At 37.3% G+C, this 15156-nt stretch overlaps 1 protein-coding gene across 2 annotated transcripts; it reads left to right on the plus strand.

The window, feature by feature from the left end:
• The first annotated feature begins 1367 nt into the window (after positions 1-1367).
• LOC105112409 (probable histone-lysine N-methyltransferase ATXR3) lies at positions 1368-15156 on the plus strand. 2 transcript variants are annotated; one of them, XM_011008106.1, is made up of 19 exons: positions 1368-1636; positions 1774-4442; positions 4593-4649; positions 4812-5984; positions 6852-7219; positions 7303-7806; positions 7894-7994; positions 8270-9290; positions 9414-9485; positions 10004-10114; positions 10207-10307; positions 11886-11985; positions 12078-12173; positions 12345-12638; positions 12761-12814; positions 13392-13639; positions 13742-13850; positions 13976-14278; positions 14688-15156. In XM_011008106.1, exons 2-19 carry the CDS (start codon positions 1892-1894, stop codon positions 14862-14864), a joined length of 7440 nt encoding a protein of 2479 aa, XP_011006408.1. In that variant the 5' UTR covers positions 1368-1636; positions 1774-1891; the 3' UTR covers positions 14865-15156. The 2 variants fall into 2 exon arrangements, with proteins under 2 accessions (XP_011006408.1, XP_011006409.1); XM_011008107.1 differs by having other exon boundaries at positions 4812-5978.

The following is a 15156-nucleotide window of genomic DNA, read 5'->3' on the forward strand; positions in this document are numbered from 1 at the left end:
AAGTATTACTTATATTAATTTCTTGTTTATGCTTTTCATCTCATTTCCTTTACCTAGTTAAGTTATATTTTATTTATATTCTTGTCTTGTTTATTTATGTTTCTCTCTTTCATTATGTTTAATTAAGTTTATTATATCAAGGTGAAAGGTTACACTAATATTATAATAATAAGTATAGTGTAAACTCAACATGGATTTTAATATTTGATACTAACATGTTTTGTATTTATTATCTTGTTCACTTTTAATACTTTACTTGTTAAATGGTTAATCTAAATTTATGTTGTATAACCCTTGGAACAACAAATACTTTGCACTTTCATAGCCGAAATATATGGTATAACCGATATCTATGCTATGAAAGGAACTTGATTTGTTGTTAATATAAGTTATAATCATGAATAATTGATAACATTTACTTAAAAATAAAAAAGTTGTTAAATCTAGTGGAGTCTATGATCCATATTGAGGGTTTGCAAATTAAGTCACAAAGCCTTCGTCGACCCAATAAGTCGCTATTTTATTATTAAAAAAAAATGTCATATAATTTTTTTTTAAAGCTATTAGTCGTTTAAGTTGTATTTGGACACGCCAAGTTGACTAAGTCAAGTTGAGGTCATTTTCATACTGTTTAATTTTAAATTCGAGGTTTTAAGGTTGATCCGCTGTGTCAGTCCCTTTTTTTCCTTTTTCTTTTCTTTTAAATTCTATCTTTTTTTTTTCTTTTGAATCATTTTTATTTTTTTATAATTTTATCATTGATTTTAAATTGATTCTCATAATTTATTTCAATTTATTTTTTTACAAGATTATCACACTTTAATAAACATCAATATATTTGATTGATGCATAAAGCTCATAATTTAGATTATGAATTTGATGAATTAAGTCATAAAATTTAATAAGTACAATATATCATTGACTCAATATTAAAAAATAAATATTATTTTAATTTTTTAAAAATCAAATTACACTTATTATTACTTTAATTAGATTACATAAAAAACGCTTTCACACATTAATTTTAAATTGTGACTTAATAAAAAATCATGTTTAAAGTTTAAAGATTAAAGAATAGATTATTAAATCAAATTTAATGATGTTTCCATATAAATCATTATGATATATATATATATATATATATATATTTTTTTATCGATGCCGCAAGTAATAGTTATGCCTCGAACTTTTAAACAGTTCGGAGTGAAAGGTGGTCAAGACTCGAAAGATATCAGCTCTACGGCGGTCTTGTTTCGTACGCATAAATGGCCGCCACCTCGAGGACAAAACTATAATTTCATATCCAAAGTCGCCCCTCATTAATACCCACACTGTATATATATATGTATATATATATATATAAAGAAGAAAAGGAGAGAGAAAAAATAAAATCACACGAAGGTGTCGTCGTTCAGACCAAAAATACGAGACAGAGAGAGAGAAAGAAACAAAGATTTACTAAACCCAAAAGAAAAAAAGAAAAAGAAAAAGAAGCAGAGAGAGAGAGAGAGAGAGAGAGATTATTTCTCTAGAAGAAGCTCCTTTTTTCCATTTCTCTCTCTTTCCTTCTCCATTTTCGATCTGCAAATAAACGGCAATCTCCGATCTGTCGTTTCAGCTCTTCATTTCTTTCCCGGTAACACTCACTCGCTTCTTTACAAACCCTAGGTTTTTGTAAAGTTATTGGTTGTAGGTATTGTTTGTTCATTTGACTTAATTTAACCCTACATTGATGAATTAACGGTGATTTTTTTGTGGATTTGTGAAAGTTAGGGTTTGGAATTGAAGCGAAGGAGAGAATTGGTTGAAGTATGAGCATCGATAGCCCCGGGAAAGGGGAGAATTAGGGTTTTCGAGTGGTGAAGATTTCAGGTTTTGAATTCCATGGGTGATGGAGGTGTCGCATGTATGCCTTTGCAACACGGTAGTAATAATATCATCATGGAAGAAAGATTTCCTGTTCAAGAACAGACTACAGCAGCAGCAGCGGCAGCCTACAGCAGCAGCGGCGGCGGCAATGACGACGACGGCTACGACAGCTTGCGTAGGTGGGAAAACTGTAAACAACAATAGTAACATCAGTAGTGCTGATAATGATATTAATAATAATAATGGCAGTAGTGGTGACAAAAAGGATAATGGGAAAGTTAATGGTAGCAGCAATGGGGTGACTGGGAAGCTGAAGAGGGTGAAGAGGATAATTAAGGTAAAAAAAGTGGTTAGGAAAGTAGTGTTGGGGGAGAAGAAAGGAGTGGGATTGGACAAAGAAGTTAAGGGTGCTGGTGGTAGTGGTAGTGGTAGTAAGGAAGTAGTGGTGTTGGAGAAGAAAGAATCAGGGTTGAAGACGGGAGAGAAGAGCAAGGAAGTGGCAGCAGAGAAGAAAGAATCAGGATTGAAGAGTAGTAGTGGTAGCAAGATAGTTGAAAATGGTGATGGTTTGGGTTCTGGGGATAGTAAGGTGCAGAGTAGTAATGTTAAAGAGGAATTTGAAGAGGGGGAATTGGGGACATTGAGGTGGCCATCGAAAGGGGAAATTGAGAATGGAGAGCTCGTTCCTACACCAGAGAAGCCAAGGAGAAGTGAGATTGAAAGAGGAGAGATTGGTAGTGGGAAATGGAAGAAAGGGGATATAGAGAAAGGGGAGATTGTTTCTGGTAATAAATGGCGGAAAGGGGAAGCTGTTCGAGATGAAATTGAGAAAGGTGAGTTCATTCCAGACAGGTGGAATATTAAAGATGAGTATGGCTACAGCAAGTCTCGTGGCAGGTATGACATGAGTAGCGAGCGTACGCCGCCTTCTGGGAAGTATTCTAGTGAGGATGTTTACAGAAGGAAAGAGTTGAATAGAAGTGGGGGTATGAGGTGGGAGAGTGGCCAGGACAGGAGTACGAGGATAAGCTCAAAGATTGTTGACGAAGAAGGCTCATATAAGAGTGAGTACAGCAATGGCAAGAACCATGAAAGGGAGCATGCTTCTGGTAACAGATTGAAGCGTCATGTCACTGATTCTGATAATACCGAGCGCAAATATTACGGGGATTATGCCATTCCTAAAAGCAGGAGACTTTCTGAGGATGGTTCTCGCTATGCTTACGCAGAGCACTATTCACGTCACTCAGTAGAGAGGTTCTATAAAAGCTCTTCTTATTCGAGAGTATCTTCATCAGACAAGTACTCATCCAGGCATCATGAACCGACTTTGTCCTCTAAAGTTGTTTATGACAGGCATAGTCATTCTGACCGGTCCCCACATGATAGGCCCCGATACTATGATCACAGGGACCGAAGTCCAATCCGTTATGAGAAATCTCCCTATGGCCGAGAAAAGACACCATTTGGACACGAGAGATCTCCATATGGGCGAGAAAGGTCTCCATATGGACGTGAGAGGTCACCATATTGGCGGGACAGATCCCCAGATGGACATGATAGATCTCCCTATGGACGTGAGAAATCCCCATATGGACGAGAGAGATCTCCGTATGTACTTGAGAAATCACCATATGACCGAAGCAGCTATAGTGAGCATAGAAAAAGGAGTCCTGCTTATTTCGAAAGGTCCCCACAGGATCGAACCCGGCACCATGATCGCATTGATCGGACACCAAGTTACTTGGAGCGATCCCCACATGATCGGGCTAGGCCCAATAATCACAGAGAAGCAAGTCGAAAGGGAGGGGCACATGAGAAGCGGAGCTCTCAGTATGGTAATAAAAAGCAGGATGATAAGATCAGCCAAAAGGATCCTGCAGTAAAGGACACTGAACTCTCAGCTAAAGAATCTCAAGATAAAAGCAGTGTGCATAATCGTGATGGTTTGGATGAAAAGAATGCCAGCAGTGAAACTCACTTAGAAGAGAAATCTGAGAGCTCCGTTATAAATGCCAAAGAGTCTCCTAAAGTTGATGGTCCTCCTCCAGAAGAGCTGCAGTCAATGGAGGAAGATATGGATATATGTGATACGCCACCACATGTCCCTGTGGTGGCTGACACATCGACTGGTAAATGGTTTTACCTAGATCATTTTGGTGTGGAATGTGGCCCTTCGAAGTTATGTGAGCTTAAGACGCTTGTTGATGAAGGAATTCTTATGTCTGATCACTTCATCAAGCACTTGGATAGTGATAGGTGGTTAACTATTGAGAATGCAGTTTCACCGTTGGCGACTGTGAATTTCCCATCAGTTGTGCCAGATGTTATAACTCAGCTAGTAACTCCTCCAGAGGCACCTGGTAATCTATTGGCAGATACTGGAGATATCGTGCAATCTTGTTCTCAGATTGGCGAGGGAGTGCCAGGGAATTTGCTGCAGCCACTGGTCTGCCCTAATCACAGCGCAGTAGCATCTGAGCCTTTAGAAGATCTCCAGATTGACGAAAGAGTTGGAGCCCTGTTGGAGGGTTTTTCTGTTGTTCCTGGCAGTGAGATAGAGACTGTTGGAGGTTTTTTATATTTATTTTTTAATTTCCTTTCTTTTACTTTTCATTTTGTAGAATTAAATAATGTTCTGGTTATTTAATACTATTGTTTTGTTTTTTCCCCTCTTGTTTGGAGATTTCTAACAATCTTTTTTCTTCTTTATCATCAAGCAGAAGCTCTGCAAATGAAATTTGAACATGTGCAATGGGAGGGATGGATAAAAGCAGAAGGTAATTAATTAATTTATTTTCTATTTTTCTTGGGTCATCTCTATCTCAGTGTTGCTCATAATTAAAATGTCTCTCCGGCTCTCTCTATATTCTACGGAACAAATCAATTGCCATAACAGATGTGCCAGAAAAATTGACCAGTTTGTCATCTTCAATCTACAGGTTTTACTTGGCATCAAGCTGCCACAGCTGAACAACAGGATCAAAACAGTAATGAATTACTAGGACGTTCTGATTTGATAACAAAAGAAGCTGTTGAAGCATGGCCAGGTTCTCTTGCTGACAAGGAGGATGGCTTTGCCTCTTCTGTTGATTCTGCTGACTGGTTTTCTGGTCGATGGTCTTGCAAGGGTGGGGACTGGAAGAGGAATGATGAATCTGTCCTGGATAGATTTACTAGAAGGAAAGTTGTTCTCAATGATGGATTCCCATTATGCCACATGACAAAGTCTGGGTGCGAGGACCCGCGGTGGCAAAGAAAAGATGATTTGTATTTTCCTTCTCAAAGCAGGAAGCTTGACCTCCCTCCTTGGGCTTTCTCCAGTACAGAGGAGAGAAATGATACTGGTGGTGTCAGTAAATCGACTCTCAATAAACCTCCAATAATGAGGGGAGTGAAAGGAACCGTGCTACCAGTAGTTAGGATAAATGCATGCGTGGTTCAGGACCATGTTTCTGAAACCCGTACGAAAGTTCGAGGGAAGGACAGATATCATTCAAGAGCTGCTCGAACACATTCTGCAACTAATGATGTGAAGAGATCATCAGTAGAGAGTGATTCTCAGTCCAAAGTTGTCAATGACCCAGATTCACAAGGCTGTTGGAAGTCTACTGCGCCACTTAATACTCCCAAAGACTCTCTGTGTACTGCAGATGACTTACAATTGAATTTGGGTGAGTGGTACTACTTAGATGGTGTTGGGCATGAACAAGGGCCATCATCATTTTCAGAGCTTCAGAACTTGGCAGATAAAGGTACCATCCAAAAGTATAGTAGTGTTTTCAGGAAATTTGATAGAGTGTGGGTTCCGATCACCTCAGCCACCGAGACTTTTGCTCAAGAGTCAAATGTTGAGCCAGTTATTGGTTCTTCAGGAACCCTTTCGAAGTCCCAGACTGCTTCCAACATTGAGAGTAACAGAAGTTCCAGTTCATTTCACAGCCTTCATCCACAGTTCATTGGTTTTACCCGTGGGAAGCTACATGAATTGGTAATGAAATCATACAAAAACAGGGAGTTTGCAGCTGCCATAAATGAGGCTTTGGATCCTTGGATTGTTGCAAAACGGCCTCCAAAAGAGATTGATAAACATATGTATCTCAAATCAGGTATGGGTGAGTTGATCATCCAGGTTTCCTTTTGTATCTACAACTGAATAATAGGAATTTCATGATCAAGTTTCTCAAATTGGGTATTAGAAGATCATCTTACTGCACTTACTTTGCACAAGTGCCTTGCTGAGAGATGAAGCAGTAACAATTTTTCTCCTGCTTCCTTCAAATTTCTCTTATTGTGTCCGCTATCCAATTGATATTTCATGCCTTTGTGGCACTTGTGACTTTGTCACAAGTTATTGATGTTTGCTGTAAATGTTTAGATGGTCTTTATGTGTTCTGTTTAAGGCTCTACATGGATGGTACTATCTGAAACTTTTCCTTGGACCATAACTTTTTTGTTCCATGTTTTCTTGCGGTTGGTCAACATCCATGTTTTCCACAGAAATCCTTATAATTGATTGTTCGTCTTTATAGGTGTGAAACCTGAACTTACTTTTCCTCCATTAACTTCCTCTTTACATATGCTTCAAGTTTGTTTTCATGTGTCCTCCACTGTCCTGTCTTTCAAATACCGCCTCTCTTTCTTCATGCATTGGTGATTTTCACTTCCTTTCATTTTAATTGCTTCTTTTTGTACGTTTGTCTTCAACTTCTTCTCTTTGCTGTGCCTTTTACGGGATTGTATGTTGTCGATATATTAAAGGTCAATCGAATGAATATCATTACAAGAAAGCTATTGCGTTGTTATGCTTAATGAATTTTGCCTGTTACATCAATGGTAATTGTATCTTAGATCATTGCTTTGACCCTTGTTCTTTTTAGCTTCAGTTTCTGATCATATATTTGCGTGTGATCTATAATTAATTAATTAATTATATGTGGTATTCAATCTGAGGCTCTTTCTCTGGGACTGGTGAGTTGCAGAAATAGATGCACGTGCTGGAAAAAGAGCCCGGATACAGCCTGCCCAAAATGATGAGGATTATGAAATGGAGGAAGGCACATTGCATAAGGATGAAACCACTTTTGAGCAACTATGTGGTGATACCAATTTCCACAGAGAAGAGAGCATGTGTTCTGAGATTGAGGTGGGAAGCTGGGGTTTATTGGATGGTCATATGTTGGCACGAGTCTTTCATTTCCTGAGATCTGACATGAAATCCCTAGTCTTTGCTTCCTTGACTTGTAAAAAGTGGAGATCTGCTGTTAGTTTTTACAAGGGCATATCAATTCAAGTTGATCTTTCCTCTGGGGGCCCCAACTGTACTGACATGATGGTGAGGAGTATCATGGTAAGTTTTATATATGTTTGGCATTACAGGCTATAGCCAAGTCTTTACCTCCCTGAGGGTGAGCATTTTTTTTTTTTTTGCAGAATGGTTATAACAAAGAAAAAATTAATGCAATGGTGCTGGCGGGTTGTAAAAATATAACATCTGGCATGCTCGAACAAATTCTTCGCTCTTTCCCATGTTTATCTTCTATAGATATTAGAGGTTGCACCCAGTTCATGGAGTTGGCTCTTCGATTTCCAAATATTAGATGGCTCAAGAGCCGCACCAGGATTTCTGAGGAGTCAAATTCTAAATTAAGGAGTCTTAAACAAATCAGCGAGAGAGATGATTTTGGGGAACTCAAGGAGTATTTTGATAGTGTGAACAAGAGAGACTCAGCTAATCAATTATTTCGTCGAAGTTTGTACAAACGCTCAAAAGTGTTTGATGCTAGAAAGTCATCATCCATTCTATCCAGGGATGCTCGTATGAGGCGATGGGCAGTCAAGAAATCTGAAAATAGCTATAGAAGGATGGAGGGGTTTCTTGCTTCAGGTTTAAAGGACATAATGAAGGAAAATACCTTTGATTTTTTTGTGCCTAAGGTACTGCTACTCACTTTTTGTGTACTCGAATGTGGTGTGCTGCATATTTGCTTCAGTTCTTATTCCATTTTTTTGTATTTTTATTAGTTGACAGAAATTGAGGATAGGATGAAGAGTGGCTATTATGTTGGGCATGGATTGAGGGCTGTCAAGGAGGATATTAGTCGAATGTGCAGGGATGCAATTAAGTAAGTTTATCTTTAATGGTTTTATTATATGTGTTTTTATATCTGCGAGGATTTTCTCCAGCTCAGCTGTTGTGTTGTATATACTTTGTATTTTGCGCTTTCTGTGTTGGACTATTGGCAATGCAGATCTCTTATATTGCATGCCAGCATTCTAATAGGAATGAAACCACCTTGCATGCCTCCTTTTCTTTCTTCACCATACCCAACACATACCTCTATTCCTGTCTTACCATAAATCATCTTTATTTGTTATTTATGTAAATCTTCAATTGCAGAGTGAAGAATCGGGGCGCTGGAGACATGAATCACATCATTACATTGTTTCTCCAACTGGCCTCTCGTTTGGAAGAGAGTTCTAAGTTTTCTTACAAAAGAGATGATCTCATGAAGTCATGGAAAGATGATTTATCTACAGCATTGGAGCCTGCTCCAATTAAACATAAGAAGAAAGCTATTGAAAAGAAGTACATGAATAGGAGCAATGGTACTATACATGCTAATGGTAGTTTTGATTTTGGAGAATATGCATCTGATCGGGAAATTAAGAAGCGGATATCCAAACTGAATAGAAAATCCATGGATTCAGGAAGTGAAACTTCTGATGACAGGTCTTCTGAAGATGGCAGGAGTGGTAGTGATAGTACTGCCTCAGATACAGAAAGTGATTTGGATTTCCGATCAGAAGGCCGACCTGGGGACTCAAGAGGAGATGAATACTTTATGACAGATGAGGATGAACGTGAATGGGGTGCTCGCATGACAAATGCGAGTCTGGTTCCTCCTGTTACTAGGAAGTATGAAGTCATAGACCAATATCTTATTGTAGCAGATGAGGAGGATGTCCAGCGAAAGATGTCTGTATCTTTGCCAGATGACTATGCTGAGAAGCTTGATGCACAGAAAAATGGCACCGAGGAACTGGATATGGAACTTCCTGAAGTCAAGGATTACAAACCTAGAAAACAGCTTGGAGATGAAGTTATAGAACAGGAAGTTTATGGAATTGATCCCTATACCCACAATCTTTTACTTGATTCCATGCCTGAAGAAGTGGACTGGCCTCTGTCGCAAAAACACTTGTTTATTGAGGATGTGCTACTCCGTACTCTGAATAAGAAAGTCAGGCACTATACTGGCGCTGGGAACACTCCAATGACATATCCTTTACAGCCTGTTGTTGAAGAAATTGAACAAGCTGCTGTGGAGGATTGTGACATAAGAACAATGAAAATCTGCCGGGGTATCTTGAGAGCCATAGATAGTCGATCTGATGACAAATATGTTGCTTACCGGAAGGTATTAGCATCTGAACTTGGTAGTATCCTCCACACCAAACACAGACATGCACAAAAAAAGAAAGAAAATCTTTAAGTTTTATTGCTACTATGGTTATTTTACACCCATTCTTTTACTCCTCAGGGGCTTGGTGTTGTATGCAACAAAGAAGCTGGTTTTCAAGACGATGACTTTGTTGTGGAGTTTTTGGGAGAGGTATGAATCTGATTAGTTGGAAAATGGCGTTTAAGGAATATTTTTTGTTATTTAATTGCATAGTAAAATAATGTTTTACAAAACTTTTAGAAGCTGTCATCCGTGTAATATCTTTTGATATGATAAGAAACTGCAGTTGTGTTGTCAGGACCATCTTCTCTGTATTGGCACGGACATTGTGTGATCCTGCTACATAGTTTTGTATGAGATCTCTGATTTAGATATTCAGAGGTTTCTTTGGTTTAACATCTTAAATACATTTGATGAAAGTAAAAGATAAGGATGTCTTATGATGCGGTATTGTTTGTTAACTTGGTATAGCATGTAGTTACTGCTAATCATCCATTGCTATCGTAGGAAAGTGCATGTATTTGAAGGTAATAACCATGCCGTAGTTTGCTTTCTTAATGTTTTTGCCTTGGCTGCCTGGTCTCTTTCTTTAGAATCAACCTTTGCTGTTTCATGATGGAAAGCTTTAGCCTTTTTCTTTTGCTTCACCTTGAACTTAACTTTTATAGGTATATCCTGCGTGGAAATGGTTTGAGAAGCAAGATGGGATTAGATTATTACAGAAAGACAGTAAAGAACCAGCTCCAGAATTTTACAACATTTATCTTGAGAGGCCAAAGGTGTTGATTTACTAACAACTTCTGTATATGGGTTTGTCTTATATTTTCTCTTGTTTTATTAAATTCCCTGATATCTTGTTTCTGTTTTTCAGGGTGATGCTGATGGTTATGATTTGGTTGTTGTTGATGCCATGCACAAGGCAAACTATGCAAGTCGAATCTGTCACTCGTGCAAACCTAATTGTGAAGCAAAGTGAGTTTTTCCTCCCTTTTATTCACTGTTTCTTATTAATGCGCAGAGGTGTAAAGCATTGTCCTTACAGTCTGGAAAGCTTTGCCAGTTAGAGAATATAAAGTAAACAGTGGTGCAGTGATATTATCTGTATTGGACTCGTAATCCTTTTAGCTGTTTATGGATACGTGTTGTGATTGTCTTTATAATAGTATTTAATAAAGTTAATGGAATTAATTCACTGTTGCATGGCACTGCTAAAATGCATCTTAGGCCCTGTTTATTTTGGTGGAAAGAAAATGGTTTCCTTTTAGAAAGTGGTTTTCTTGGAAAGTGGATTTCTGAAAAGTAAATTATTTTTTGATGTTTGGTGGTGTCATGAAGAATAAGTTAAAAAACACTTTTTAATGTTTAGTTATGTCATGAAAAATGAGCTGAAAAATAACTTTTCAAGTTCATTAAAATAATGAGGAATAAATCTTACAAATTAAAAAGTTGAATGAGAATGAAATTGAAAAAAAAATTAATTTCATAAATTATCGCAAATAAAATAAATAACAATCAAAATAATGAAGATTAAATCTAACAGATAAAAAAAATTAAAAGATGATGAAATTAAAATAATATAATTATAATTTCACAAATTATTTCAAATAAAATAACAATTAAAAGAAAGAGGACCAAATTTGATAAATAAAAAATTTCAATTAAAAAAATAATAAAGAGAAAAGCAAATAACAATTATAAAAATGAAGACCAAAGTTGATATAAAAATCAAATTAAATCAACTTCTAAGGGGTGAAATTGAAAAAAAAAAAGAAGATTCAAAACAAAATATATAGCAATTAAAAGTTTAAGGACCAAATTTGATATATAATATGATATTTTTAAATTTTTCACAATTTCTGGAAGGTATTTTCCGCCCAAAATAAAATGAAAACACTTTTTTGGAATGCAAGCTAAATTTTTTTTTGACTGGAAAGTGGTTTTTGACCGGAAAGTGTTTTTCATTGGCTAATTTTTCTAATGACAAACAAACACAAGAAAGTTTGGAAAATTGTTTCTAGGAAATTACTTTCCGCCAAACAAACGAGGTCATAATGTATTTCCTTTTGTTCTCCTATGTCAAGTATGAATGTTCTATTTTACATCCTAGGAAGTTAAATGATTGAATTAAATGCTTACAGGCAGAAACATGCCATGGATGACTGTGGAAAACAAATATTCAGATCTTAGAATTAGTTTCCTGGTGGATGGTGTTACAGCATCACTTATAAATAAAAAAAGGTTATATACGTGCTTGCTGGATGCCTTTCCTTGGACCTTTTTTTCTTTTTTCTTGACTGACTTTTGTATGAATCAAAATGTTTGGAATCTGGAATTTGATTATTTCTGAGTTGAGTTTGAGATACTGCTTCATCCTTTTATTTTCTGTTCAATGAAGTATTGTTCCATTGAAGTTTGATCTTGATTTTGAAGAAATTATGAAAAAAAAAACATCTTAACTAGATGTAAGACCCATGTTGTAAAAGGAAAATGCTGTTCATTGTTACCAAGTTTTTAATAATTCAGTTATTAATTATAATATCGTGAATGCAGAGTTACTGCTGTAGGTGGTCAGTACCAGATTGGAATCTACTCTGTACGTGAAATCCAACATGGCGAGGAGATAACCTTTGATTACAATTCTGTGACAGAGGTGCATATCATTTACCTGTTGGCGTTCTCGCAATGTAGAATATAAATTTCATTTTCTTCATATCGAATGATTGGTGATGTTTCATATTGCAGAGTAAAGAAGAATATGAAGCATCTGTCTGTTTGTGTGGTAGCCAAGTTTGCAGGGGCAGCTACTTAAATTTGACTGGTGAAGGGGCTTTTCAAAAGGTACGGTCTAGGATTGAATTTTCTTCTTAGTTGATATCTTTTTTATGTTCTTGGAAAATTATTATAATATCTTGTAGCTGTTATTGTAAAAGGTTGAATAGTTACTGTACTTGCTAACATAAGTTTTAGCATTGTTTTATTTGATGTCAACTGAACTGTACTGTTCATCAGGTGTTGAAGGAGTGTCATGGATTACTGGATCGACATTATTTGATGCTTGGAGCTTGTGAATTAAATTCTGTGTCTGAAGAAGATTATCTGGACTTGGGTAGGGCTGGTTTGGGTAGTTGTTTACTCGGTGGGTTGCCAGATTGGGTGGTTGCATATTCTGCTCGTCTGGTAAGATTTATAAATCTGGAAAGAACAAAGCTTCCTGAGGAAATTCTAAGGCATAATTTGGAAGAGAAACGGAAATATTTTGCAGATATATGTATTGAGGTTGAGAGAAGTGATGCTGAGGTTCAGGTAAATGCATAGTGCATGCTTGTGATGTGCATGTGAAATTCTCTTGCGAAGCTTCTGTTTGAGAGAATATGCTTATAGTTACTCTCTGGATACTCATGTTTTCATTTATTTGGCCTGAGCAGGCTGAAGGTGTCTACAACCAGAGGCTTCAAAATTTGGCTGTTACACTTGACAAGGTCAGTACCACTTGCCACTCTGTACATTAAGTGGTATATTTTTGGTCTACTGGTCTACTTAAGTTAAAATGCACAACCTCTGGAAGCAATGGGGATTGGTAGTTCTTTGGACTATACAGTATTTTATACAAAAATTTCTACCTCTGATATTGAGGCCTTGGGGCCCAATCATTTTAGGTTTTGGTCTGAAATGTAACTGATATAGAACCTCCGGCAAGATCACCCCATTGTAACTGCTGGAACTGATTTAATTATTGCCTTTGTTTTATCTATCATACCTTGTTCTTAACTAATTGAACATGATTATAGATTCCATGCTTTGTGGTGCAAAATATCAATCTCTGATATTTAGGCCCTAGGGCCATCAATTATAGGTCTCAATCTGAAGTCTAACCTGTAGAAATGATTTAACAAGTGCCTTAATTTTCTATCTGCATTCCTTGTTTCTAACTTAGTGAACATGATTATATAGTCTGGCTAATGAGGCTCTAGGTTTGAGGTCCGAGTGTGTTGATTTAGGATCTCTTCTACCAATAGGAATTTGTGAATTCTGAAATATTCTAAATTCTATATGCAGGTGAGATATGTAATGAGGTGCATATTTGGTGACCCAAAGCTGGCTCCACCTCCACTGGAGAAGCTGACTCCAGAAGAAACCGTTTCCTTCCTCTGGAAAGAAGAGGGATCACTTGTTGAGGAACTTCTGCAGTGCATGTCTCCTCATATGGATGGAGAAATGCTAAATGACCTTAAGTCCAAGATTTATGCACATGATCCATCACATTCTGATGACATTCCGAAAGCAATTCAGAAATCATTATTGTGGTGAGCAACGACTTATATTGCTTCTCTTATTTTTTTTATTCATGTTGATTTCTTGGAAAAAAGAAAAGGCAAATTCAATTGAAATTGTTTTTCATTTTGAAGGTTGAGGGATGAGGTCCGCAGTCTTCCATGTACATACAAGTGCCGGCATGATGCTGCAGCTGACTTAATTCATGTTTATGCTTATACAAAGAGCTTCTTTAGAGTTAGGGTAAGTCCCTCCCCAACCAGTCTCCTCCAACTGGTTATGTCTGTATTCTTTGCCTTGTACTTTTGCCAGAACAATGGTGTGCTCATCTTCATTAATCTTCAAGTAACACTATTAATTTCTTGCAGGAATATGATGCATTTACTTCTCCACCGGTCTACATTAGTCCACTTGACTTGGGCCCCAAATGTGCTGATAAGTTAGGGGGTCTTCCCCACAAGTATCAAAAGACCTATGGTGAGAACTATTGTATGGGGCAGTTGATATTTTGGCATATCCAGACTAACACTGAGCCTGATTCTACTCTTGCTAAAGCGAGTAAGGGCTGCTTGTCATTACCCGATATCAGTTCCTTCTACTCAAAGGTTCAGAAGCCATCACAGCAGCGCATTTATGGCCCAAAGACTTTGAAAATGATGTTGGAAAGAATGGTATGTTTCAACCAATTATATACTGCTAGTTGTTTGATATCTTTGTATCATAAGATGCTCGTTTTTACCCCATCCTGTCCTGAACTGAACCTGCCAAGATTTCTTCTTACTCTGGAGATGATAGACTTGTGTCTCCATGTTTTGGTTTGAGAATGTTTCAGGCTGAATCCAGGATGCTCATGGTTTAAAATTGACTTCAGTAAAATAAAGTTACCAATTACAATTATATTACCTAGAATTAGTTTAGCCAAACTATTTTTTAACCGACAATTCTTATCTGCTTTGTCCCTATGTTTTCAGCTAAGAAACTTTGCTATTTCAAGGATAATGAGCCTGAGACCTATAATAATTGAAGTCGGCTGATGATAATCCTGAAGCAATGTCTTATTTGTTGATGTCGTATTTACAGGAGAAGTACCCTCAGAAACCGTGGCCCAAGGATCAAATATGGTCATTTAAGAGTTCTCCAAAAGTTTTTGGCAGCCCAATGCTAGATGCTGTATTGAACAAGTCCCCACTAGACAGAGAAATGGTACATTGGTTGAAGCACAGACCTACAGTATATCAAGCGATGTGGGATCGATGAGGTCTTTCCCCAGATTGGGTAAAGCAGCAGGGGGGGTTATTAATTAGGCAACAACAGCTTGTAAGTGTTCTGGAATGATCTCTGCATTTTACTACCCCTTTTAGCATGGGAGTTGGGTCATCATTCCAAAACATCTTTCCCTCAGCTGCTTTCTCCTCATTCTTGTGTACAGTTTTTCGTTCTTTTCAATCTTTCCTCCTTGTGATTTTGTAATTCATTATTTGGTAGCAAAGCATTTTTTTCCTTCTACTTCAAGTAAAGAAGAAAAAAGAAGAGAAAGTTTCCCATCAAA

Source organism: Populus euphratica, unplaced genomic scaffold, assembly GCF_000495115.2.
Source record: "Populus euphratica unplaced genomic scaffold, PopEup_1.0 scaffold338.1, whole genome shotgun sequence".
Taxonomy (NCBI): Eukaryota; Viridiplantae; Streptophyta; class Magnoliopsida; order Malpighiales; family Salicaceae; genus Populus; species Populus euphratica.